At 40.4% G+C, this 26248-nt stretch overlaps 1 protein-coding gene across 2 annotated transcripts in view; it reads right to left on the bottom strand.

The window, feature by feature from the left end:
* The window catches only part of GLIPR1 (GLI pathogenesis related 1), a 1221813-nt gene that overhangs the window by 317591 nt on the left and 877974 nt on the right, over positions 1-26248 (bottom strand). For both annotated transcript variants that reach the window (XM_044087974.1, XM_044087975.1), the window contains exon 4: positions 9609-9691. In XM_044087974.1, the coding sequence (XP_043943909.1) occupies positions 9609-9691 (83 nt within the window). The remainder of the gene's footprint in view (positions 1-9608; positions 9692-26248) is intronic.

The following is a 26248-nucleotide window of genomic DNA, read 5'->3' as shown; positions in this document are numbered from 1 at the left end:
ATGGCCAGATATCAGTGCTCAGCCAACACCTGTGCAACAATACCTGCCACATTCCACACAACATAGTAGCATGCCCCATCGGTCAGCACACACTGACAGGTCCAATGCACAACCTCACTCTGGGGGTTCATCCCAAGGTACTGTATGTGGGACACCATCCACTAGTGTGATGTGGACACAAGTTACTCGGCCTGGATATACATATCCCACCACCACCACCAGCACAGTAGACTACTTTGATATGTATGTGATTAGACAGTTATTCACTTGTTAGGACTGAGATGGTATCCATGCAGCACACTGGGCCAGTGGAAGCCACAAACCACACTGCTGACCCCTTTGCAAATGCTTACCACAGACATGCCACAGATTGCATGGAACTTGCACACACATTTCTAACCCAGACCCTATGCACAAAGGTTAGGCATCCTGTCCGGTGGACCCCAGACAGAGGCAGATTGTATAACAATAGCAGGAGGCTACTGCAGGACAGAGCAGATTCACATTAAGGGAAGGCATCTGTGGTCAGCACTTGTACTACGCTACGGTCCCACATAACAACGGCCACGGCCTACTCTGGGAGGGAAATGGCCACAAACACAATGGATAACCACAAGGCCTTCTTCAGTTATGTTACACATATGGACCAAATGCCTCAGATATGCTCTGTGTTAATACACACCTACTTAGCATTCACCAAACACACAGATATTGGCAACATTCTTGCAGACAGGTTCGGTGCACGTATCCCCCCTCCTTTTCCCCCACCAGTTGAAATAGTTATCACAGCTGTATGTAACCTCCCTAACATCTCACATGTCCATGTGAGGGCCGCCTTCAGCAGAGCAGAACACACAGCATCACTGTAACCTCATGGTATCCCTGGATGTGTGCTACCTGCACTCAAGAGGACATACAACCGCATATAACACTGATAATTTATCTTGGCCGTACTACAGGATATGTACCTGTACAGTGGCATACAGCAACAGTGGTCCCACACCACTAAGGAGGCACCTCAACTGACCCTGGGAACTACCACATCATATGCATAACCGGCCTGGTCTGCTAAGCTATGGAATTATGCAGTATGGGATGCATATGCAGTGATATCGGGTACCTGTAGACACTTGTTCCCAGCCAGTTTGCCTTTGTGATGGGCTGACCCTGCCTTTTGAACCTGGCTGACCTTTCAAAGCAGTCACTACAGCCATTGCTGAGGGCAACACACAGACAACTGCTGCCAGGATCATGGCCTAACACTGATTGACATGTAATGTATAGTCATCCCCTTTTGGTGGAACTACGTACACACAACATATCACATGGACATACCTATAGATACAGACCTATGACACATTTGGAGGGTTCACAGTATGCACACTATTAACCTGCTACTTTGCATTACCTGTGTTTGTCGCAGCTGGTTGCGTTACCACTGCTTCTGATTCCTGCTGCTACTGTCACTGCTGACAGCTTAGAGTCACAGAGTCACAGTGTGTAGCGTGTTTTTTTTTTTTTTCTCTCTCTCTCAATTTGTCTCTCTCCCTCCGTCTGCTTCCAGACAGTGCAATGAATGTATTGCATGTGTGGAGTGTTAGAACAGGATGCTTTTGTAGGTATCTGCATAGGTCCATGTGATGGCCTCTGCACCAATTGTAAGCCAGCATTTGCTAATTGCATACAGCCAGTTGTGTACTGATTGCAGTTCTCACTGTGATTTCAGGTCAGTGCTATAAAAGGGTATGTGAGATAGGTGTTGCCCTTTCAGATTGTAAGGGCGGGGACCATGCTGCTATGCTGTGGACACTGTTCTGTGAGTGTAAAGGTTAGTATCTCTCTCATGATTCAGGCTGTGTTGTAGATTCACATTTCTCCATTCCTCTCTCCTGTTCCCTGTAGTAAGTGTGTATGCACAATGACACCTACAACTATATATAGATATATATTTATATATATATGTACATATACATACATTTATATATGTACATTAACTGACATTATTACCTACAAGCTACCAACTAGCATGGCTGTTTCTGTTCACACACTACTATTATGGGAATCCAGTAGTTTTGACAGTAATTCTACATGACATGCTTTGGGTACTACACATCCTATATTCCCTTTACATTCATCCCTACTATTACATGTTATATTTATTTTAGCACAATGTTCTTGTATAAGAGTCATGGCTTAGTGGTAGGTCATACAGACTACTGTTTCCAAGGTCCTGGGTTCGGGACTGACAGTGGGATTTTATTTTGCTTTTGAACTGAGTACAGGACCTGTCAATCAAAGAGACTAAGGCACTTTTAAGCAGTTGTAACCGGGTTAGCGCTGGTTTGCGTGGAGCTCACGCATGCGCACTGGCGGTTAGCTCCGCGCACACACGCGCACACCCGCTTACAACCGCTTAACAGTGCTTACTCTGGCGCACACCCGCGATATTTTCTTTGAAAGAAATGAAAATGGGGAGACAGGAAAGTGGTGAAAAAGGGGTCACAAAGAGGGTAAGACAGTAGGGAAACAAGCTTGGGATTTGCAGGAGGGATGTAGGTAAGGCCCATAGCTGCCCATTTCTTCATCAGCAACAGCTGTGCATATGTATGTAATTTGGTGTGACATTTGAAACCTTCCACCCCTGAGAGAGGTGTCAGGACAACAATAATACTTGTTGTACAGCCAATTGTAATTGATAGTTTCCATGTCCAGCAGACATGTGTGCGGAATCGGCAGCTATGTATGGGGTGTAATTTTTTTGTGGGTACAGAGTGCCCTTTTTTTTTTCAGGTGAGAGCGGTATGTCAGGTGAAGGAAGTCGGTACAGCTGGGGAGGTAGGTTGGGTAGGTAAACAGACAAGACAAACAAGACACATACAGTGGCGGTGTATGACATTTGTGGGGGGGTTACACAATTGACGGGGACGGAGGTTTGGATATCCAGAGCCCATGAGCCCACAGATGGCAACAGTGGAACTGATATCCCCACCCATAGGCAGTTGCCACTGTTCCTTCACTGCCCAGGACGGGGCTGTGCTGGGGGCTGTGTAGGCCGGGCAACAGGCATGCCCGTAAGTTGTGCCACCCGTGCCTCAAGCTGGTGTAGGGGCTCAAGAACAGAGTCCTGAATCTCCCTACGCACCACAGTCCGGACGCTATGGAGGGTGAGTGGTGGTTCTCCTCCAGCCACACTTGCAGAGGGGGGGTGAGCCCCATCCCCTGCAGTGCTTCCACCCGCAGGTGGCACAGGGCCACCGCAGGAGGGTCCAGACTGGGCACTAGTGCCAGGTGCACTCGCCAGCTGAGGTGGGAGAGGTGGGTCCGCTGGAACCCGCCTTCCCTGTCGTCCTATGTTTTGCATTATGTCATGACAGTTTGGGTTAGTGACATATAATACCATTCATAATTAGTTGTAACAGCATGCATTAGTATTCCCATTAACCAAACACCCAGATATTCACACCATTGAACAGCGAGCATAACACATGCATAATTTGAACAGCAATACACAGTCCAACAACATGCAGGGTTGATTGATGGCAACAGGCCATCAGGTTTGGATGTATGAACAGGGCAGATGCATCAACAGACATGCAAATATATATGACCCAACAGGACAAACGTCCAGGGGTGTTAATTGTGATTGCACATACCATTTTCACGTGGAATGTGTTATATGTGGTTATAGGGTGGGGTGAAGAAAATAATATTAACACCTTCAAATACCAATACATATGCTGTACATTTCTAATAGCTGCACATATATACACACTACTGTTCTAACTACAGTTTCCTATATGATAACTTTTTCAACTTGGTGATAGGACTGTTACTGCAACATCAATATACATTTTATTGTTCTTCATACACATTCATATCTAGCTTTGTTCAGCTACATCATCCTGCTACATTTGCTTTATATAGCTGTAGACAAGTGTGTATGTTTTGGTATATCAGACAATCATACTATCTGCATATTGCAGACTGAGAGCAACATATCCATATTTTGGGATACACATTCCAGATGCAGCAACACTTTGAACAGATTTCGCTGTTTGGTTTTGATTCTCACATGCATTTCATTCTGTCTTGACTGCAGTATACTTTATTCAGGGGTTATTACTACTGTATTGCTGGATTGGGTTATATGTGGTTATAGGGTGGGGTGAAGCAAATAATATTAACACCTTCGAATACCAATACATATGCTGTACATTTCTAATAGCTGCACATATATACACACTACTATTCTAACTACAGTTTCCAATATGATAACTACTTCAGCTTGGTGATAGGACTGTTACTGCAACATCAATATACATTTTATTCTTCTTCAGACACATTCATATCTAGCTTTGTTCAGCTACATCATCCTGCTACATTTGCTTTATATAGCTATAGACAAGTGTGGATGTTTGGTATATCGGACAATCATACTATCTGCATATTGCAGACTGAGAGCAACATATCCAGATTTTGGGATACACATTCCAGATGCAACAACACTTTGAACAGATTTCGCTGTTTGGTTTGGATTCTCACATGCATTTCATTCTGTACTGACTGCAGTATACTTTATTCAGGGGTTATTACTACTGTATTGCTGGATTCATGACACTTTCTCACACTCTCTCACTTGTTTTCATTTTACTATTCAGGATGGTACTTACTTCTAGGCTTTATTGACATGTTTTACCTGTAGTTATTACAATCCATTCCAGCAGTCTCACTTCTGTCATGTTTCAGTATTTCAACAGGGATATATTTCACACATGTGATTTCATCATCTTCTGCAGCTATACTTTTCAGCCTGCTGCAGGTTGTGTACTATTTTCTTACAGGTGGGGCATTTTTATTTCAGAATTTATGTCAGACATTTTCATTTTTCTGTTTGGCTTACAGGCTGCAACACACTTTTGTAATCAAGCAATACTTGCAAACACTTTCACACTGTTACTTGCACATTTTATTCCATAGTTACTACACTGCACTCTTTTACTGACTGTCATACTTTGATATTTCTTTACAGTTACTGGGAGTGGATTACTGACCTGCCTGGTGGTGCAACCGCACCAGCCTATCGCCATAGGCTCTGCGGTTCGCAGAACGGACACCTGCAGCTGTAATATAAATGAAGTAATATTGGAATACACATCTCCATAATATCAGCTAGTTTAATTTCTTACATACATAATTAAATGTAACTTACTCAGTAGTGTGGCGTTGGGCATTTGCCGGGCCTCCTGGATCCAAAGGTTCAATTGGTCCTGCTTTTGTCTCTTCAGGTTCGCATGGTGGTGACGGACCTGCTCACCAGTCCTTGGAATCCCTGTGGCACTGGTGAGATCATGAGCCAACCGGTCCCACGCCTCAGCCCTGTATGCTCACCACAGGACCTGGCCCTGCATGAGTTGGGCCACATGATTGTGGACTAGGAGCCAGACCATGTACCTGGACTCCTCAATGCCCCACCTCTGTGCTCGAAAGCAACTACCCTCTCCTACTCCTGTCATTCCGCCTGCAGTTCAGTTCTACAATCATTTATGCTGTGTATTCCCGCCTATGGGGCTTATATAGTCCGTATTTCCCACACATATCTGTGATTGGCCATTTTGGAATTGTATCAACTTCAGTAAACCTGCATTGTCATGCTCCAGTTTGTATTCATTCCTATATATTAGCTATTATTGCATTTATAGGTACTGCTGTCATGGCTTAGTGGTTCAGTACCTTGACTATGGTGTATAGTATCCTGGGTTCGAACCTGGCCACTACTTTTTATTTTTTGTGACTGTCTAGACAAGCTGAGGGGTGTGTCTGTGTAAAGGCAGTTTTGATACGGCTTGCTCAACGTTGCCCGTTGGTTAGCTTGTTTGCGTGGTGCGCAGCTCGCAAGCGGGTACGCTGGTTTAAGCCTCATTTGGCTATCAGCACGCATATTACGCTCAGCTCAGTTAGGGGCACATAGATTTAGCGTGTTAAACTACTACTCAGCTACGGGCACTCATTTTGCACCAGTTAAACCACTGCTCACCTACGGGCAGATGCACTCACCCTGTTAAATTGTAGCTCAGCTATGGGCACATCTGGCATTTTTTATTGTTTTGTTACCTCACATTTCTTCAATATAAATGGGCTATTTCATTACATTTTACATAAAATGTGATTTTATGTGTACATATTTGTCAGGGACTTGTTTCGTGCTTATTTTGCTACAAATAAAAATTGGTGTTGTGGGGGCTCGAACCATGAATGCCTGCTCTTCAGCCAACATCTCTACCGCTAAACTATTGCTTCTTGGCTTACTTTGCATATTTAGTTCTTATATGCTTTCCCACTGACTGCTAACTGTAGCTGCGCTCGGCACGCCAGCATAACGCGCACTCACGGTTAAACATTTTTACAATTTAAAAAAAAGTATGTGATGTTCATTTGCACATTTTATGTTCGTAGTCTGTGGGGACATGTGTTGTGTTGTGTTCATTCACATTTCCATGGACTCTGGCGTGGGTGTTTACTTTGGGCACTTTTACTCTTCTGGGGGCATGTCTGCTTACAGGGCTCGGCCTACGGACACGCCCCCTACTGTCTTACATGGACCGTGTTAGCCTTAGGTGTGATTCAGCATGCACTCATGAATATGCAGAGCATGCTGACATCACTCCGTTTAACTGCAGCCTCCATGTATGAGTTATAACTCTTACACGGAGGCTTCGTGAATCCTGCCCATTATGTATATATTTATATATATTTTTAATTGCCAAATGGACTAAGGTTGATATATTTCCAGCCATGTAGTATATTGTCTTGGATAAAATCACAGACTTAATAATCTACTTAATAATCTGGTTAAATAAGAGGTACCACATCATTATAAATTTTAATTAAAGTACATAAGGGTTATACTATCATGACAGCAATGAAGTAGGGCAGGACCAGCTCGAATGTCATACTGATGGGGGAAGGGATGTGAATTTAACATGTGCACCAATAACACTTTATTTTACAGCACAATAAACCACTCCCTTGCCTGATAAAAAGTATGTATGTATATATATATATATATATATATATATATATATATATATATATATATATATATATATATATTTTTTTAAAAAAGCTTGTGAGGAAACTATTACTCTATTTTTGTTTTACTTGTATCTCTATTTTTGTTTTACTTGGATTGCTTGCCTGTGTACTTAATAAAGTATATTCAAATGGAAACAGACTGCCTGCCTTGCTTGGATTACTTTTGAATACTTAGTAATTCTGTACAATTATATATTTTTTTATTATTACTTTTTTTTACTTAAGATAATTTTAAGTTCGCTACTTCTACTACTATTGTCTTATCTGATTAATACACAGTGATTAACTAGAGACATATGGACTGAAAATCTTCCACACAGAGAAGTTTCTTACACTGTTTTGAGGTATGTAAACATGTGACATTCCCTCACATGTACAATATTCTAGCCCAAAAACCAAATACACAAAAACCTGATTAATGTTTTAGTCAAAAACAGAAGTTTCACGTAAGAATTTACAGATTAACTTCCTTACAAATGCAATGTGCTGTAAAACATAACATCTTACAGAAAAACATTTCTTCAGAAATGCATTTTTAGAAGAAAAGTCCTATCGGCCCATCTTTGAAAGATTACTAACCAACCAAAAGTTCACCGGGCCTGCTGAAGATACACTCTTCTGCAGCAAAAAAGCTGTGAAGAAATTTGCACTCAGTCTTTTTATGGAACTCCTCTCAGGTCCAGACAGAGTGGATAAAAGGTGCCCAAAAGCCTTGAATGCTGGCTGGTTGTGAGGGGGTACGACCCAAGTTGCTTAGGCTACAGCAGCAGTGCTCTATATATTGAACATCTTAAAAACTGCAAGCTTTTCCCAAACAAATGTCTTGCGAATAAGAAGTTCATACCCAGTACCTTCCAATCTGATGGTTTACAGTCTCTTTCAGTAAGCCTCTCTTTTCTCTTCCTCTTTCTGAAGAGTTCAGGGCTTCTTCAAAATGAAGAAATTCCAGTTTCATCCTGATTTCTCATTATTATCTACTTTGATATCTCATTTTCAAAGTCACTGCTCTAGATATTAAATCCCACTTCACAAAGGTCAAACAAACCCTCAAATGCTTTCCTCAACCATCCTTTTATAGAGCTCTACTTGTACAAGTAACACACAAAAAAAAGTTTACAGTCTTCTGCCATTTAGGTTTTGGGAATATATCTCCAGTGTCCTAGCCAAGTTTACCATTCAGTTTGAATGTCACCTCAGATGTTTCATGAAAATAGTCCATAAATCCTACTGTAACTAACCCAATCAACAAAACATAGATAAAATAAATCATTCTTCATGGCTGTAAAATGTATAGGGTTGGGCAGTGGTGGTAGGGGAATTCTTACTTCAGCTCCGAGTTTTGATACCCAGGCTCCAAGACCATGCTCTTCTCAGCACGCACATGTTATTTACACTTTAGGAAAACAGGTGCTAAATATGTTTGTCTATTATCTGGGGAAATGACATTGGATGAAGTACTACTCTGTGATCACAATATTATTAAGAATACTCAGAACTATAAACAATGCCGTTTCATATGCAATCCTGATAACTAATGCTATGTATTACAATAATTGTAGAACGTGATTTTACACAAAAGTATGCATGCACATCATATTTTTTCAGAGATACCTAATGAGTCAGGTCAATTTTTTTTTTTAACTGTAAAACCTTATTCACTCAAAATGAATTATAGACTTTTAGTGAAAGACCTGCTCTGGTAGAGTTTTTAAGTTGAATCTAGAAGAGAAGATGAAAAGGGATATTTAGTAGGGCATATAAAATATTGCAGAATAACTATAGGAATCAATTAGTGGAGGTTAGAAAAGATTGAGAAAAGAGTTTGGATAAGCAATGTACAAGGGAACAATGGGAGGACAATGTATGGCTCCAAGTATACAACAAAGTCTAAAAGGTTTTGCTTTGAATTGTTTGCATGGGCATGTTTGTACCCCAAGCAAACTCCAAAGAATTTTTCCTCAAGTGGATGGCAAATGTTGGAGGTGTGATGGGGAAGAAACAGGAAATTGGGAGTGTAATCAGTTGGCAGATTTAAAAAATTCCCTACAGAGCACTCTGTCAGAAATACTGGATGAACAAATAGGTGCAACTAAGGAAATGACTCTTTTGAGCTGGGACACAGTATCTGAATTGTCTAGTCATAGCAAGGCCTTGTTTAAGTTTAATTCTGGTGTCTGCCAAGTATTGAACATTGTAACAGAGATAAAATAACTGGAAGTAGGAGCTTTATAAAATGGAAGGAGCAAATTACAGACATAAATGGAAATTGTGGGAAGAATGTAAGCAGAATAATGTTCTGGGGGAAGAGTGAGGTTTAAAGGAAGGCAGAAATTGTGCAATTTATGTAATATTATGTGACGTATAATGTATGTGACTGAAAATATGTTAATGTGGTTTGTTTACTGTCATATAAAAGTATGTTTAAGAGATAAGGAGTTAAAAATGAATTACAAACTGCTTAAGAGATAATTTAATAAAGGTGTTAAAAATGAATTACAAACTTTTGGTACACTTACTGCATAAGCCATTTCTGCATAGCTCATTACTGCATGCACTGCACGGTCTGCCTTTAGAGTAAGGACGTCTTGGATAGTTCCCACTGAAAAAAAACAGTAGTTAATTTACTTCAAGGTGGAAGTTTTTTCATAAATATCACAACTTTAACTCTTTTGGTGTTCAGAACATTTTGAGTACAATATATTAAACCTCATACACTAATATACTGAAAAAAATTGTCATGTTATCAGCTGTGTAAGCAAAAAGTGCAAACTCCTACAAATAATTTTCAGTACAAGTTTCTGCATACATTTTTAAGGACTGTTTCAGGAATAAAAGTTGCATATATTTATCACCTCTTGCCTACAAAATAGCCGTGAAATCCCTTTTAATGAAAAAAAAAAATGAGGAAGGTCTGAAAGCCTTGTGTTGCTGAATTACTAATCAGAACAACTGTAGTGAAACTCTGAGGTCAACAATTAAAACTGACAAGAAACTATAAACAAAAGTTATGTACTCACCATAACCATGTATCTGTGTTGCCCATTTTCATTCTTCAACATATGGGTTATGGATCCACTCCTCAGATCTGACTTGGCGTATTCTACAGACTTTGGATCCAACTCTCGAGCTCCGCTATTTACTCACAATGCCTTAGTCCATCCCCAATACCTCAGATTGAGTTTGCTGCCATAATGGTTTCAGTAAAAAATAGAAGAGGGAAATAGAAACTAGAGCAGGGCTCAAACCCAGAACTATAGGTTCCAAACAAATATCAATCAGGTCACTCCAGAATACGATAGGAAGGGGGAAGGAGGGGGGAAAGTTGAAGAAGAATCAAAATGGACAAATACAGATGCCTAGTTATGGTGAGCACATAACTTTTATATCTGATGTTGCCCTTTTCATTCTTCCTCAATGTATGGGGAAGAGTCCCCAGCTACGTAAATCTTGGGTGGCCCTCATGGAAGGACATCCGGGAAAACTGCTGAACCAAAGGCAGCCCAACTTCTGGAAATTAACTCCAGTTTGTAATGTGTAACAAAGGTATAACGTTGGACCATGTGGCTGTTGCACAAATATCACTGATGGAAGTTCTTGACCAAAATGCAGATGAAGTGGACATGGATCTAGCTGAATGGGCCTTAGGAGGTTTTGGTAGAGAAAGGCCTTGCTGAGAATAAATCCAGGAAATGCAGTTAGTTATCCGTATGGCCAATGTAACTTTGGCAATTGGAGATCCCAGTATACTAAGTGAAAAAAAGACAAACTGATCTGTTTTTTCTTAATTCTTTTCTTCTGTGTAAGTAGAAACCTAATTGTCTATGTACATCCAACAGATAAAGCATGTGTTCTCCTTTATTTGAAAATTCTGGAAAGAAGTCTGGAAGATGAATGGTTTGATGCATATTAGATTAAGAAGCCACTTTTGGTAGGAAAGAAGGGTTGGTCCATCATGTAACCCTGTCTTTATGAAAATAATGTAAGAAGCTTTCAACAAAAGATCCTGGAGTTTGGATATCCTTTTGGCTAAAGCAATAGCCACTAAAAAGGCTGTTTTCCAAGATAGGTATTTTAAATCCATTTTTCTTGAAGGCTCAAAAGGATTTTGAGTCAAACCTTGCAGTATTATGGTTAAATCTCAGGGAGGTGAAGGATCTTTCACTGGAGGTCTAAGCAAGAAGGTGGCTTTTAAAAATGTCTTACATAACTTACAAGCAGCCAAACAAGACTTTTTATCTCCTGCATGATAATTTGAAATGGCTGCCAATTGTACTTTGATTGCAGAAAAACGAGCACCTTCTTTAATCAGAGAATCTACAAAGTCTAGTAATGCTGACACAGGGACAGTGAATGGATCGATGTCATTTTCCAAAGCTCAGATTGAAAATCTTTTCCATTTACTTTTATAAATCCTTTTAGTGGAGTCCTTTTTTGAGGATAAAAGTATGACAATGCATACTGAGGAAGAAAATCTGGGCTGTCTATGAATGGAACTGCAGAAACCATGCTGTTAGTCTGAGGGCAGACATATTGGAATGTTTCATCCCTAAGGGATGTGACAGGAGGTCTGCACTTGGGTCTAGTATCCAGGAGGAAACTGGAGATGAGACCAAAGGAAGGGAAACCACACTTGGTGAAGCCAAAAAGGGGCAATGAGGCTGACCAAGCTCTTCAACTGACTGACTTTCTGTAAAAATTTTGGAATCAGAGGTATTGGGTGATAGGCATAAAGAAGACCGGAGGGCCATACGTGCACTAGAGCATCTCTCAGTGGCTCCCCCTGAGGAGGTGATCAAGGCAAAATATCTGCTGCACTTGTCATTGTGGAGAGAGGCAAAGAAATTGCAGTGAGGTTGGCCCCAGTGATGGAAAATTTTCTGTGCCACAGACTGACTTGACAGACCAATCATGAGGCATCAGAATGTACCTGCTCAGTTTGTCCACTAGCATATTGGATTTCCCCGGAATGTGCATTGCTACTAGAAATGGTTGGAGAAGATTGCTCATTGCCACACTCTCATAGCTTCTCAGCAGAGGAGGTAAGACTGAGTTCCTCTTTGCTTGTTGATGTACCATATCTTAGACATGTTGTCAATTTGAATCACAATGGTCCCTAGAGGAAAAGAAACTTGAAATGCCTGCAACACTAAAAGGACTGTTCTCATCTTCAGAACACTATTATGCAAATTGGTCTCTTGAGAGGACCACATAGCTTGGATCATCCTTCCCAAGTAATGCCCCCCCATTGGAAAGTATTCATGGTCACTGTGGCTAAAAGGGGAGATAGTATGAAAGACCAACCTAGGTAAATGTCATCTAACTGCATCCAAAGAATATGACTTTTGAATATCCGAGTGAGTTTGACTGGAAAGGATAGGGGCTGTCGAAGAGCAGACCATTGAGCAGCTAGAGTCCACTGAATTACACACACAAAATAACATGTTAATGGGACTAATGTTATTGATGCTGTGAAACCTAAAGCTTGAAGAATAAGTCTGGCTGGAAGAGCAGGTTGAGAAAGATTTTGATGAACCTGAGATCTGAGTGTGCATAAACTCTGGGAATGTAATGAAGCAATCTGATCTGTTGTGTTTAGATGGGCATCAATGAGCTTCAGGCTCTGTACTGATATAAGTTTGGATTTGGCAGTGTTGACTGTTATGCCTAGAGATTGGCAAATCTGGAGTAAATATTCCCTGGACTGCTCTAGGAGATGCATGGTTGGGGTGGTGATAATCCACTCATCTAACTATGGAAACACTCAGAATCCTTCTAGTCTCAGGTGAGCTGCTACCACTGCTATACACCTGGTAAACATTCTGGGAGTTTTGGTGAGTCCAAAGAGCAAGGCTCTGAACTGGTACCGACTGGCTTCCAGCCAAGAGTGAAAATGTCTTCGGGAATGCCTGTATTTTATTGTGATAGTATGCATCCTGAAGATCAATAGAGCACATCCAATTGTCCTTATGCAGAAGGGGTAGAATGGACTAAACAGTGACCATTCAAAACTTTTATTTCCTCACAAATTAGTTCAGGTTGTTTAGATCCAAAATTGGTCTCAGGTCCCCTGTCTTTCTTGGCACTAAAAAGAGCCTTGAGTATGTTTTGAATCCTCTTTAGCCGGGTGGGACCTCCTGTATGACTCTTTTGCCCAGCAGCTTTTGAATTTTTTTATGCTGCAGCTTCCCTCTAACTGGGTAGAATGTCAGGGATCTTCTTCCTTCTGGAAGTGGTTATCTGGGAAAAGGTTATGAAGTAACTTCTGGATATTATTTTTAGCACCCAAGAATAGTTATAGCACCCTGGGCTTCTGAATGTAAGGACAAGTGTCCCTCAACTGCCTCCAGAGGTGGACAGCTGGCAGCCCTTCAGAAGCACTGAAAGGGTCTATCCAGGAAGAATTCTCAGGAACTCTGATTTTGCAGACCTCTGCCACATAGATGATGTCTTTCATTCGAACTCCTTCTTCTGCCTCTGAAGCAGTTGTCTCCGTGCAATTCTTGGGAAGATCCCTGGGATTTATGGAACCACATTTTCTTGCCATTTCTCTGATTCCTTGAAAAGGATTGCTGAGGGGTAGAAAATCAAATCCCTATGGCAGACAGCTTTTCCTTCTTGTTCACTGTGGGAAAGCATTTCTTTCACAGAAGGGACAAATAAGGATACTCCATCAAAAGGAACATTGATGAAAGAAGACTTGAAAGGCTCCTCAAAGCTGCATTGGCTGCATCCAGGCATGTCTCCTTACGGCAATATCTGAGCCAGCCACCTGAGATGTATCTTTTGCTGCATGAGAGATCAACTTCATGGGTGCATTTGAAATAGATAAAAGAATGGTAGGGCCAGAAGATATGACAATGGGATCCAGAGGTTTAGGATCCAAAAGCTTAGGGTCCATAGTCTGTCTTTTCGGATCCTACAAACTTGGATCCGAAAATTTGCAAATTTTCTGTGGTGGTTCTGAAGAAGTTTTTGGAGACTTTGGAGAATGCTTCCTGTGCTCTGCAGGAGCCTTTGAAAATTTGCTGAGAGTTTCAGCCACTGATGAGGAAGATATGGGTGGAAGCAAGCTATTGAGAACAAGCTTGTTATGCCTGTCAGCTATGGCTCTAGAATTAAACCCTGCACCAATAGCACAATTTGTATCCAAGTGTGCCACTCCTAAGCAACAAACACATTCCCTGTGGGCATCTAAGTTGGGATTTTATGCCCACAGGAAGTGCATTTCTTAAAACCTATCAGCTTATCAGCCTTAGCACAATTTGTATCCAAGTGTGCCACTCCTAAGCAACAAACACATTCCCTGTGGGCATCTAAGTTGGGATTTTATGCCCACGGGAAGTGCATTTCTTAAAACCTATCAGCTTATCAGCCTTAACAGAAAAGCCCACAAAGATATATAGAAACAAAGTAAGAAAAACTTTTTTTTTTAAATAGGTCAGAAATTACCACCAATGGTAATTAAGAATACCCTGTTGAAAAGGGTAGGAAAAGAAAGAAAAAGAAGAAAGAGTACTAACAATGGTACTTGCAGAATACTATTAATATAGTAGAAGGCTTGATGCAAAAAAAAAAAAAAAAAATTAGAGGGAGGTTTTAAATATATTAAATGATAAAGAAATATATAAGAGAATGTAATAGAATAATAAGAGTAAAATAATACACTTACAGCTACCTATACGTTAAATTACTCTATGATAGAATATCCACATCTAAGCTCGATGGCAGCAAACAAGATCTGGGATCTTGGGGATAGACTAGGGCATTATGGCTAGAGGGAGGAACTGGAGAGTTGGATCTAAAGTCTGTAGAATGCGGCCGAGTCAGAAACGAGGACTGAATCTATAACCTATATGTTGAGGAAGAATGAAAAGGACAACCGCAGATCTGTAATTTTTAGTGCACACTACTAACACTATTGGTCAGTTCCTCTGTGCTGCATTTACAACATAATGTTTTACAATAGCTCTATATTGTAATTCTGAGATGCACAATTGTGAGCCCAAGAATAACAAAACAGAAACCGCAAAACTAGAGAAGAACAGTGAATATCAATAATCAATGCTCTCTTTAAAGTTGTTTTTTGCAATAGGCCAAGCCCCCCATCACCTGGTGTATGGGGCTGCATCCCCCAACCATGCTACTTATGTATATCAACTTCAAGATTGCCTTACCTCAGTGAAAAGGGGTACTCTAAGAAACTGTGATCTTGGACTTAGTAATTGTAAGTTTGTTTCCACATATTCACTCTCACTATTCCAGGAACTGCATGTCCGAGTCTTGGATTGCAAAATGGACACCTTTTGCAATACAAGTAAATGAGTGAGGATATAATGAAATCCTTTTCAAAGGCTAGTTTGAAAAAAAAATTATAAGAAAAACAAAAAGATTATAAGACTACTGTTTATGACATGGTGACTTTTCATTGTGTGTATGTAACTATTAACAGAGATAATTTAATGGAGCAATATATAATGCAACTTTTGTGCAGAAGACATTCAGCTGTATCTCTCCTCTTCTTAGAACTATGCGTCTGATTTAATACCCTTGTAGACTGCCTAGATCCCTTTCTTCAATGGATACATTATTAGCCATCTAAAATTTAATCAGGACAAAACTGAGGTAACACTCGAGTGTGTCACTGTTAGTACTTTTCAAGCTCCATTCCTTTCTTCTTTCATTTTTTTATTGGGAAAGTAAGTTGGAGTTTATGACTTTTGTGCAATATTGAGGAGTGATACTTGACAACATGCTGATACCTTAGGACCAGGTGTAACATGGCTGTCAATTCATTTCATTGCCATCTAAAAAATATTTCCCATATTTAGAACCACATACCATCTTTGATACTTCAACAGTGATACATGATCTTGTGTTATCTCTTCTTGATTAATGCAGTGTGTTCTAACTAGGGCTTTAGGATGGTGACCTGTCTCAGGTGCAGTGTGTGCAGACTTCTGCAACCATGGATTCTGACTGTTGTCTCATGGCCCATTCACATTACCCCTGTGCTGTGGATTTTGTGAATCTGCTCTGACTACCCCCTGTTGAGGAAAGGTCAGTTAAGATCATGGTCTTATTCTTCCAGACCATATGCCATCTGGGTCCTAACTGTTTGAAAGAGCTTTTGTAACTACATGTGTCAATGAAACAAAGTAGATAAGAAAGTGAGGGATTGTTAGCTGTTCCTAAGACTCACTGAGTGATCTTGCGTAGGCATTCAGTTGCCTGTCTGCTACTAGCCCTTTGGAATCAGTGACTTGATTATACTTCTGTGAAAATAATGACTTTTGGCTGTGTATTGTTCTTATTTATGTTTAAAAAAACTTTCAGTTGGAAAATTGGCCTGTTTGATGTACAGTGTTTAGGTGTTATGTTCCTATAAAATTAAAACTGCAGCTGAAGACTGAAATTGCACAGATTTTCAAGATAAGAATACAACAGTACATAATACTCCATATGCACATATGTGTGCAAAAAGACTAACCCACTAATTATAAGCAAATAATGCAATGCATAGTATTACTTTGAAATATGACTGAAGATGTCACTGAACCATACTTGTGATGGCAGGGATATGAGTCACCTAAAAAGCAAAACACTGAAGGCTTTTTGGTGAAAAAAGCCTAAAATGGTGAAAAACTTTAGATACAGAACCTCTGGTCTCTTTGTCACCTCCCCTAAAAAGACAACGTGCATCCAAAATTGGTACATGTTAAGTCCACCAGGTCCAAGTCACTGCCCCTCACTTCCACAAGGAGCAAGATGGGCGTAGTCATCCAATATCCCGGCAGACAGGTTCAGTGCAAACTTCTCCACCCCCCCCCCCTAAAAGAGCAAGTATCTATCCCGGCAGAGGGCTGCCTCCCAAACATCTCTGATGCTCAGGTGAAGGCTGCCCTCTCCAAAGCAAAAAACACTGCTTCCATGGCGTCACAGGTTGCATCCTACATGAACTCCAAGAGGAACTAATCCCTCAAATAAAACAGATATACAATCTCAGTCTCACTACAGGATATGTGCCCACAGAATGGCGTACAGCAACAGTGGTCCCACTCCACAAAGGTGGAGCCTCTACGGACCCTGGAAACTATCGCCCCATAAGCCTGACTAGCTTAGTCTGCAAAGCTATGGAGAGGATCATCATGGAGCTCATAAACAAAGACATTGGGGACCTACAGACACTAGATCCTACCCAGTTCTGCTTTGTCAAGGGCAGATCCTGCCTTTTGAACCTGGTTGACTTCTTCGAAACAGTCACCAAAACCATAGATGAAGGGAAGGTAGTCCACACAGCCTATCTGGACCTTGCAAAGGCATTTGACACAATACCCCACTCGGGCATCATAGATAAGCTATCCAGCTTAAATATAAACCCCTATGTCACAAGATGGGTTGCAAACTGGCTCAAAGACAGAACCCACAGAGTGAGAGTTGCTGGAGCCATGTCAGACTCAAAACTGGTCACAAGTGGCATCCCATTGTTCGGTATATACTTTTCCGAGGTACAGGCAAACGTGGGAGGACTGTGGCTCACCAAGTTCGCAGACGACTGCAAACTGGGCGCCATAATCAACTCTCCAGCTGACACAAACATCCTTCAAAAAGGTCTCACAGAGACAGATAACTGGCGCCAGCACCATGGTTTAAAGCTAAATGCCAAAAAATGTATAGTCATACCCTTTGGCAAAAGCAATGTGGCCACAAATTACCACATAGGCAGAAACCCATTAAGTACAGAGAAAGTTATTAGGGACCTGGGGACCCAAGTTGATAGCAATCTCTCCTTTGAAAACCACATTGCCAAAGTGGTTAGAAAGACCTCCTACATAGCCCACCTCATCACGAAGGGTTTCACATCTAGATCAAGAGAAGTAATTGTGCCCCTTTATTCATCCCTCATCAGGCCCATCATAGAATACAATGCCCCTTTTGGGATGTACCTTACCCGACACCTGCAGCAATTAGAAAGACCCCAAAAGTATCTCACCAAGAGGATCAAGGGTCTCAAACAGATGCCATATGCTGCTCGGTTAAAAAAATCCAGTTCTACTCAGTTGCATACCGCCTACTTCGAGGCGATCTATGCCTAACATACAAAGCTATGTCAAATCCAGAATTAATGGACATGCTCCACCTCAGTAAATATAAATCCCTTAGAGCCACACGCTCGAGGGACTTGAACCTCAGTACAGAAATAAACAGAACTTGCTGGAGGGACAGGTTCATAACCCAGAGGCTCCCTTCGCTCTGAAATAGAATTCCAGTTCATGTGAGGCAGAGCACTTCACTGAATCTCTTCAAGAAGAATCTCGATAGGTGGATGGGGGATCGTAGGTTTGTCCCAGGGATTACTCCCGTGTCACTATTAGACAGAGGCACAGTAAACTAAACCTTAAAAAGGGCACAGTATACTCAAATCAAGGGGTGGCGTAAGCCATACAGAATCGGGCTAGGCTTATAATTGCCCCAGGGCAGATAGCCTAGTATGAACCTATGAACCAAAGTAGGCACTGCGTGGTTGTTCCCCTGGTCTCCACTAGGGTGATCAGACTGCATACATACGCTTCTATGTATGTGCAATCCTTCTGTGCTACCAGCACAGGCTAGGTTCCATGCATATTAATTAAACTATTATTTCATTGCTGAGGAGCTGCTCTTTCAAATGCACAAGGTGAAATTTAATCTGTAACCATATGAAATTCCAAGACTTGTTATTGCAAGTCTTTGAACAACAAGAATGGATGAACAAAAATAATGACGTATGAGACTTAGGGTTGCCACCTTTTGTCATGGCTAAAACCGGAGTAAAGCCACACCCCTCATGTCACCAGTAACCCTGTCCACCCAACCGCCCACATACCGCCCATTTTGTGATGCCACAATGACATCACGTGGTGGGAAACGCCCTATTTTTCCATTCCTGCTGCCTGCTTTAGGCTGATTTACTATGCTTTTCTGTAAAAAAAGCATAGTAAATCAGCCGATTTACAAACTCCGATAGTCTGTTTCCTTTTTGAAACAGAATATCGGAGTTTAGGGTTGCCACCTTTCATCATGGCTAAAACCGGAGTAAAGCCACACTCTTTGCATCACCAGTAACACCACCCACCCACCCCTCTCCCACCCACACACACTGCCCATTTTGTGACATCACGATGACATCATATGGTGGGAATGCCCTCTTTTTCCGTTCCTGCTGCCTGCTTTAGGCTGATTTACTGTACTTTTCTGTAAAAAAGCATAGTAAATCAGCTGATTTACAAACTCCGACAGTCTGTTTCCTTTTTGAAACAGAATACCAGAGTTTGTACAGTGTTTTCTGGATACCAGAGAATCAGTTTGATTTCCAGATAGTCTGGAAAAAAAACGGAGGGGTGGCAACCTACTGGAGTCTGTACAGTGTTTTCCGGACTACCGGAGAATCAGTTTGATTTCCGGATGGTCGGAAAAAAACGGAGGGGTGGCAACCCTAATGAGACTGATGTTCCAAAGTATAAGACTGATGTTCCTCAGGGGTGCGGGGGGGGGCTGCTCCCCTGCAAAAAGCAACTTTAAAAGAGAAAAACAATGTTTGACATGTGTTGTTCATGTACTTTTTATCTTTCTTTTAATCATTTTGGGTCTTGCTATTGTGAGTCTTGTTATTTCTCCAAGGCATTCAATTAAATCATCTCTTTTGCTTTATTTTGGCTGTAGCTAACATTATCATTTATCTGTCTTTTTGGGTTTATTTTTTTTTAATGCTTTTTTTTTCAAATGGCATTTGTTGACTCAGTTTTGATCGAACATACTTTGAGATGGGCATTCAGTGGGGAAAGGGAGATTCACCTTTCTCGCACTATTGTGCAATCTCAGTGTTGACATATAGAAGTAGCGGGGATGTGGGAGGCAGTGTCCCACATGGGAGAAAAAAGTTTTCTTATCTATTTATTTTTTTCCTTGTTGATTGTATTAGCCCCCTAGGCCTATATCATTCCCCTACTCTTTTTAGTAGAGGGCACTAAACAGAAGTCATTGTTGACAGAGAAACAAAAATGATGGACAATGATGGGTGAAATTCATGAAAGTACCACAATGTGTATACATCACAGTACCCTTTCAGTATTCCGTACCCGGCCTAACATGGTACTGCACAGTGCTTTAGCATGAAAATATTCATCACAGTGAAGGTCTGGCCCCATAACCATGCTGAATGTTAATAATGCATTCCGGGGAGAGGCAAATGATAATTAGTCATGTGCTCACTCTTCCGAAACAACCTCCCAGCAAGGTATACATCAAGTGATTCACCGTGTTACCAAAAGGCTGTGTTCAAGTACTACCATGACTGTGGTATGGGATTTGATGGTGAGGAGTGCCACTAGACACCAGGGATAACTCACCCATGAAGCATCTTAATGTCATCAGCATCAGTACAGGGATCAAAGGCTGTAGGGAGCACTAGATACTAGAAATACATTATACTTAAGTGCCTTCATGGCATGAACATCAGTACAGGTATCGAGGGTGGTGGGAAACACAAGCCACCCAGGATGACTCTATGATGAAGTGCCATAATGGCATGGTCATCAGTATGAGGATGGGAGATGGGGGGACTAGACACCAGGGATTCTACAAATGTACCATAATGGCACATAAACTATTATGGTGATCTGGAGTGGGGGGTGTCAATGCCATCCAAGCAGCAGGTTTCTATCATAATATGAAGATCAGCAATGATCTATTAATCACAGAAGTAACTGAGATTCAGAGACATGCAAACTAGCTGATAATGAGGTCTTACCTCATCATGGCTAACAAGTCTCTGAATCTCAAATGATCTCATCATGGAAGCAGGGCCTTATTGCTCACAGTAGGCCCTTTAATAAATTCTCAGGAATGGGAGAGCTGTGACAGCAATAGAAGAGTCCATGAGTGTATCAGTGGAAGTACTGAAGCTGTAACACTTTCTGACAAGTTAATGGAATCTCAAAATGTCTAATTTATTACAAGATCCTGTTTCCAAGCTGTAACAGTTCTCCTGCCCTTTACTAAGTCTCATACTACAGACTAGCTTAATAATGTACTAAAGAGAAAACATTTTCTCAAGACAAGAAGAAATATGATTGGTAAAGGGACAGACTCTCTCTGTAGTGCTTAAATCTCCAAATTAGGGAGGTTGCAGATGCAGGATTTGATGATACTGTTTTACTGCTGCTATTTATGGAGGATGATTGACAGAAGGAACTACCACGGGGGAGAAGTTTTGGAAAAGTGCCAGTCGGCAGTGCAGGAGCTGTCTTCCTCTGTAACTGTTTGCCAGCAAAGAAATACTGCGATGGATCTATGTAAAGATAATGCTATTTTTATTTAGCTGGTAACAGGCCATATGCAGGTCAAGATGCTGTTATGGACAGACAAGTGATATGGGATAAGACTGCGTAAATACTGGGATTTTAAGTCCAGGACATACAAGCTTTGATCATAACAGCAAGACCCAAAATGATAAAGGGTAAAAAAAAAAAGAGGAATATCCATGAAATTAATTTGTGATTGCTCGTAAGAATTTTCAAAGTAAATAAAATGTTGATGCAGGTTTGAACTGCAGAAATACAGAAAATTTAAAAGACTTTTTTTTGCGGAAAAGAGTAAACAAGTATTTGACATTAAACAACAATATGATTAGAGACGTTTGTAAACTGCTGCATGGAAGGGAGGTGTGGATTCCAATAAAAGAGGTGTACAGGAAAATTATACATTTGCCAGTTCTCATTATGACAGTAATCTTTTTCCTCATTTCTGCCCATCTTAGTAGGTGTTCCTCAAAGCTCCATCCTAGTCCCCTTTTTATTTTTCGCTGTTATACAGGATCTTTCAAATGCTGCTAAGCATGCCATTTTAATCCAACATACAGATAATTCTGCCCTCACCTGCCCTGCCTCTAGTCTAATGACACTTCAACATCTCACTCTAGAATCCTTCACTTCTGTTGAAGCATAGTTCAACCCTTCTCAAATACTAAATCTTAACAAAGTTACTTTTATTCATCCCCATATCCATCACTTTATATATTAACAACTAACACCTCCTCCAGTGACTATGCTTCAATTCAAATTGTCCCATGCACCAAACTACTGCATGTCACAATAGACAACACCATTACATTTGATATCCATATTAACCAGGCCATAAAAAAGACTTATCAGAAACTAGGAGCTGTATACAGAGCAAGGTACTTCCTCATTGACTCTGCCAAGAAAGCAATTGCAACTGCCCATCTACTCCCTGATCTCCTTTATGCTTCACCTATTTTCATTAACACGAAGGTTATACTAAAAGTTAGACTTGAGCAATGCTTTAATAAAATTGCTAGACTAGCCACTAACCACCCACACAGATTCCATCATGCATATCTCTCAGGCAACTAAACTGGCTTTAACTAAACCACTATCTCACACACTCCCAACTTTTGGTTGCCCGGAACTTAATACCTTTAATACATTTACCCACTAAATGTCCTTCCTTATTTATCCATAGATCAGTTAATTGATTGCATTTATTTACTGGGATGGTCCCACTGGGTAGACAAGCTGCCCATTTTCAGCTGGAACCCAGGGAGAAAAGTTCCATAATAAAGTGATTAAACATTAAAACAATAACTAAAACATTTTAGGCAACAAGCATAAATATATTTTAAGTCAATATACGTTACTCACAGTTTGGTATAGAAATAGTACACAGCAGAATAAAAATGTCAAACAGTATTACATTTGAGAACAATAAAATGAAAACCAATTATAACTGACATATTATGCAGTTACAAAGCTTTATGGCACAAAAATAGGAACTGCGAGTTGACAATAAGTGTAGGGGGTTCTTTAAAGTACAAACAGCAGTAGACCAGTTTGTGGTTAAATCAGGAGGAGTATGAGAGCCATTTAATGAGTAGAAAGGCTATACAGAGAATAGAGAGACCCAGGAAACGTTTGAGAAAGGGGCAACATTTAGGTTATCCTAGATGAGAAGTATGGCCAAGTATTTTGAGGTGATCCTTTAAGTGTAGATTGAAAGACTGATTGTTTTCTAATATTCTAAAGAGAAAGAGATATAGGGTTCCAGCTTTTAAAGAGAAACAGAGAGAAAAAAGAGGATGCATATAGTGAGCCTCCAGCAGTACTGTTTGATTTAGTCACAGTTAAAAGGGGTCTATATTACACTGATGAACGCTTAAATGTTTGAATCTCTAAAGGTCGACCTTTAGTGATCAAACATTTAAGTGTTCGAAAATGTAATAAAAGAAAGAAAGAAAAAAAAAAAAAAAAAAAAGGTAAACTGAAAGGGTTTTAGCAGGGGGGTAAGTGCCCCTGCACCCCCCACACCACCCCTACTTAAACATACCAACTCTGAGATCGCACTTCAGTGCACGGCACAGGAAATTTCCCATTCCCTACACTGTAGCACAATTTTGGAGTTGGTATATTTAAGTAGCGGGTGTGCAGGGGCTTGCCCTGCTTACCCTTTAATTTTTTTGTTTTAGTTTTATTTTTTTTTTTTAATTTTTAAAGATATTCGAACACTTAACTGTGCGATCTCTAAAGGTTTACAGATTCAAACATTTAAGTATTTGTTTATCTAATATAGACCCGTTAAAAGCATTTTATCAGTAGAATATAATGATCTTTTGGGACTGTAGAGTTCGACAATATTGTTTAGACTTGGCCATTTGCCTGAGTCATATATAAGCTTATGTATCATGACAAGCTGTGAGCAGGTTAAATAGTGATTTAATTCCAGCCACTGAAGTTGCTTTAGTGCAAGGCAGTGATGTATCCTATAATGATGGTTGGGAGCACATTTTGCAATTTATTATAGCACTGGTCAAGTAATGAGAGTTAATTGCATTGTAAATTGATGAGTATGGGGGTTGCATATAGTACGGAATTGATGAGAAAAGATGAGGCAATGCTTATCCTAGTCTGCTCTGTTAGGTAGGGTTTGACTCTATAGAGGGTTCCCGATTTTTGATGGGTTTTCTTTACAGACTGTTTTATGTGGCAGTTGAATTTAAGGTATTCAGCAATGGTAACCCCTGCTAGCTTGTCAGTGGTTACCATTTCCATATTGGTATTGTTTAATGACAGAACTGAGAAGAAATTTGTTTGGTCAGATAGATACTTAGGGGTGAATAACATAAATGTGGATTTTTGAGGGGGCGTTTAGAATGAGCTGTGTGTCAGTTAACCAAGTCTCAGTCTGTAAGAGAGCGTCTTGGTTGTACTGTTGTAGTTTAACCATGTTTTTGGCAGAGCAGATGATACTAGATGATGGTGCTAGTTTAGTTGTTAAATGTAGGTCATTAACTATTAAAAAGTAGCGGACCTAATATATGGCCACTGTTACTGGGAGGAAGGAAGAGATGTTGTTTTGCCATTTTACAGCTTGTCTGTTTCAGAGATAAATGTTAAACCAGGATAGTGAGAGTTTATCAAAGCCTCGAGAAGACATCTTGCTTAGTAATTTTTGGTGTGACACTATGTAGAAGGCTTCAGACAGATTAAGGCATATGGAACAGACAAGGTTATTGTTTCTGCTTTGATTTACTGCTGCAACGAAGCTTAGTAGTGCAGTGGTGGTACTGTGATGTGGACAGAAACCATGCTGTGTAGGGCAAAGTAGTGATAGGGTAGTGAAGTTTACACCCTTATACAGGGGAAGTATGTAGGATTTTTCTACAGAGTGGGAACATAGCTTTTGAATATAGCTTTCCTTGATATACTGTTTTATTAAGACGGACACAAGGTATGCCAGAGCATCTGCAGCTGTTTTGATGTATTCAGCTGGAAAGTTGTCTGGAACAAGGGTGGTGGGTTTTAATGTTTTAAGTAGTTTTCTGATAGTGGAGGTTGGTATGGGTTCAGGTTTGAGAGCTTGGGAATGAGCTATGGAATCTGGTGTATATTAGTTCTTAAAGACTGAGGGTTTAGGAGAGAGGCAACAGAATTTATAAGTGTGACTTAAACTGGTTAGGAATGGACCCTTCTGCTGCATCTGTTTTGGGCTAGGTTGAATCAAGTGAGCTGCTGGATGCAGAAGTCTGTTGAGGGTAGACAAGAATATCTTAGGCTTCCGCTGATTTGTTGTTTATAATTTTATATAGCAGCTATTTTTGTCAGACAGGATTTTAATTTTAGTTGTATTTCTAAGTTGACTGTATTTTGCTTGTTGGCATCAGTACTAGATTTTTTCAGGTTCTCCATGCTTTATCAATATTTTTCATGAGCTGTTAAGTCTCCCTTGTTAGCCAGGGAGATGCATTTGATTTAATTATTTTGTTCCTTACGTCTGCAGCCTTATTTAGTATTTTTAGAAATACTGTGTTAGATAGGGCTACTGCTTCATCTCAGATGATTGCTTTTAGCACTCCCCAATTTATTAATTTTAAGTTTGCAATGAAAGTGTCATTGTTGAAGGGGGAGAGATTGCAAGCAAGATTATAGTGATATTTTTTGATTGGTTGAAGGAGAGTAGTTGGTGGATAAGTAGAGAGGATAAATGTAGTGTAGGATGAAGTGGGTAGGAAATGAGGATGGGTAGGATAGTGAGGTGAGCCAGGGCACTAGTGAAGGTGAACAGAGTGGGTTCCCCTTCCCCTAGACAGTAGCTAAAATAATCAATGGAGACCAAATGGAAGGAGAGAGAGAGAGTACCAATGTAACAAAGTTATGTTCCGCTACCCTCTACCTAGACACCTTTGCTCTAAAAACAAAAATAAGTCAGACAACAACAAAAGTGATGCCCTCTACTCACATCATATCTCCAAAACATGGAATTCTACACCCCTCCAGTCCAACAGATAGAAAACAAACATATCTTGAAATCATAATTAATTTAATACATACAAAACTCATGGATATGCTCCTGTACACCCCTCGATATAACACCACTCCACCTCTCTGACCTCCTCTGACCAACTTTCTTCTCTCTGTCTCTCTCTGTCATTTATATATATATATGTATATGTATATGTATATATATATATATATATATATATATATATATATATATATATATGGGTCTACTTCACTTGACTGAAAACTCACTAGACTGAAAATCATTTCACTGAGCACACTTGACTGAAAGCTCACCACTGAAAATTCATTTGACTGAAACTCAT

Source organism: Protopterus annectens, chromosome 11.part0 (genome assembly GCF_019279795.1).
Source record: "Protopterus annectens isolate FY-2018-M chromosome 11.part0, PAN1.0, whole genome shotgun sequence".
In the NCBI taxonomy this organism is placed as follows: Eukaryota; Metazoa; Chordata; order Ceratodontiformes; family Protopteridae; genus Protopterus; species Protopterus annectens.
Note: the sequence above shows the minus strand (reverse complement) of the source record. Positions and strands in the feature narration are given on the sequence as shown.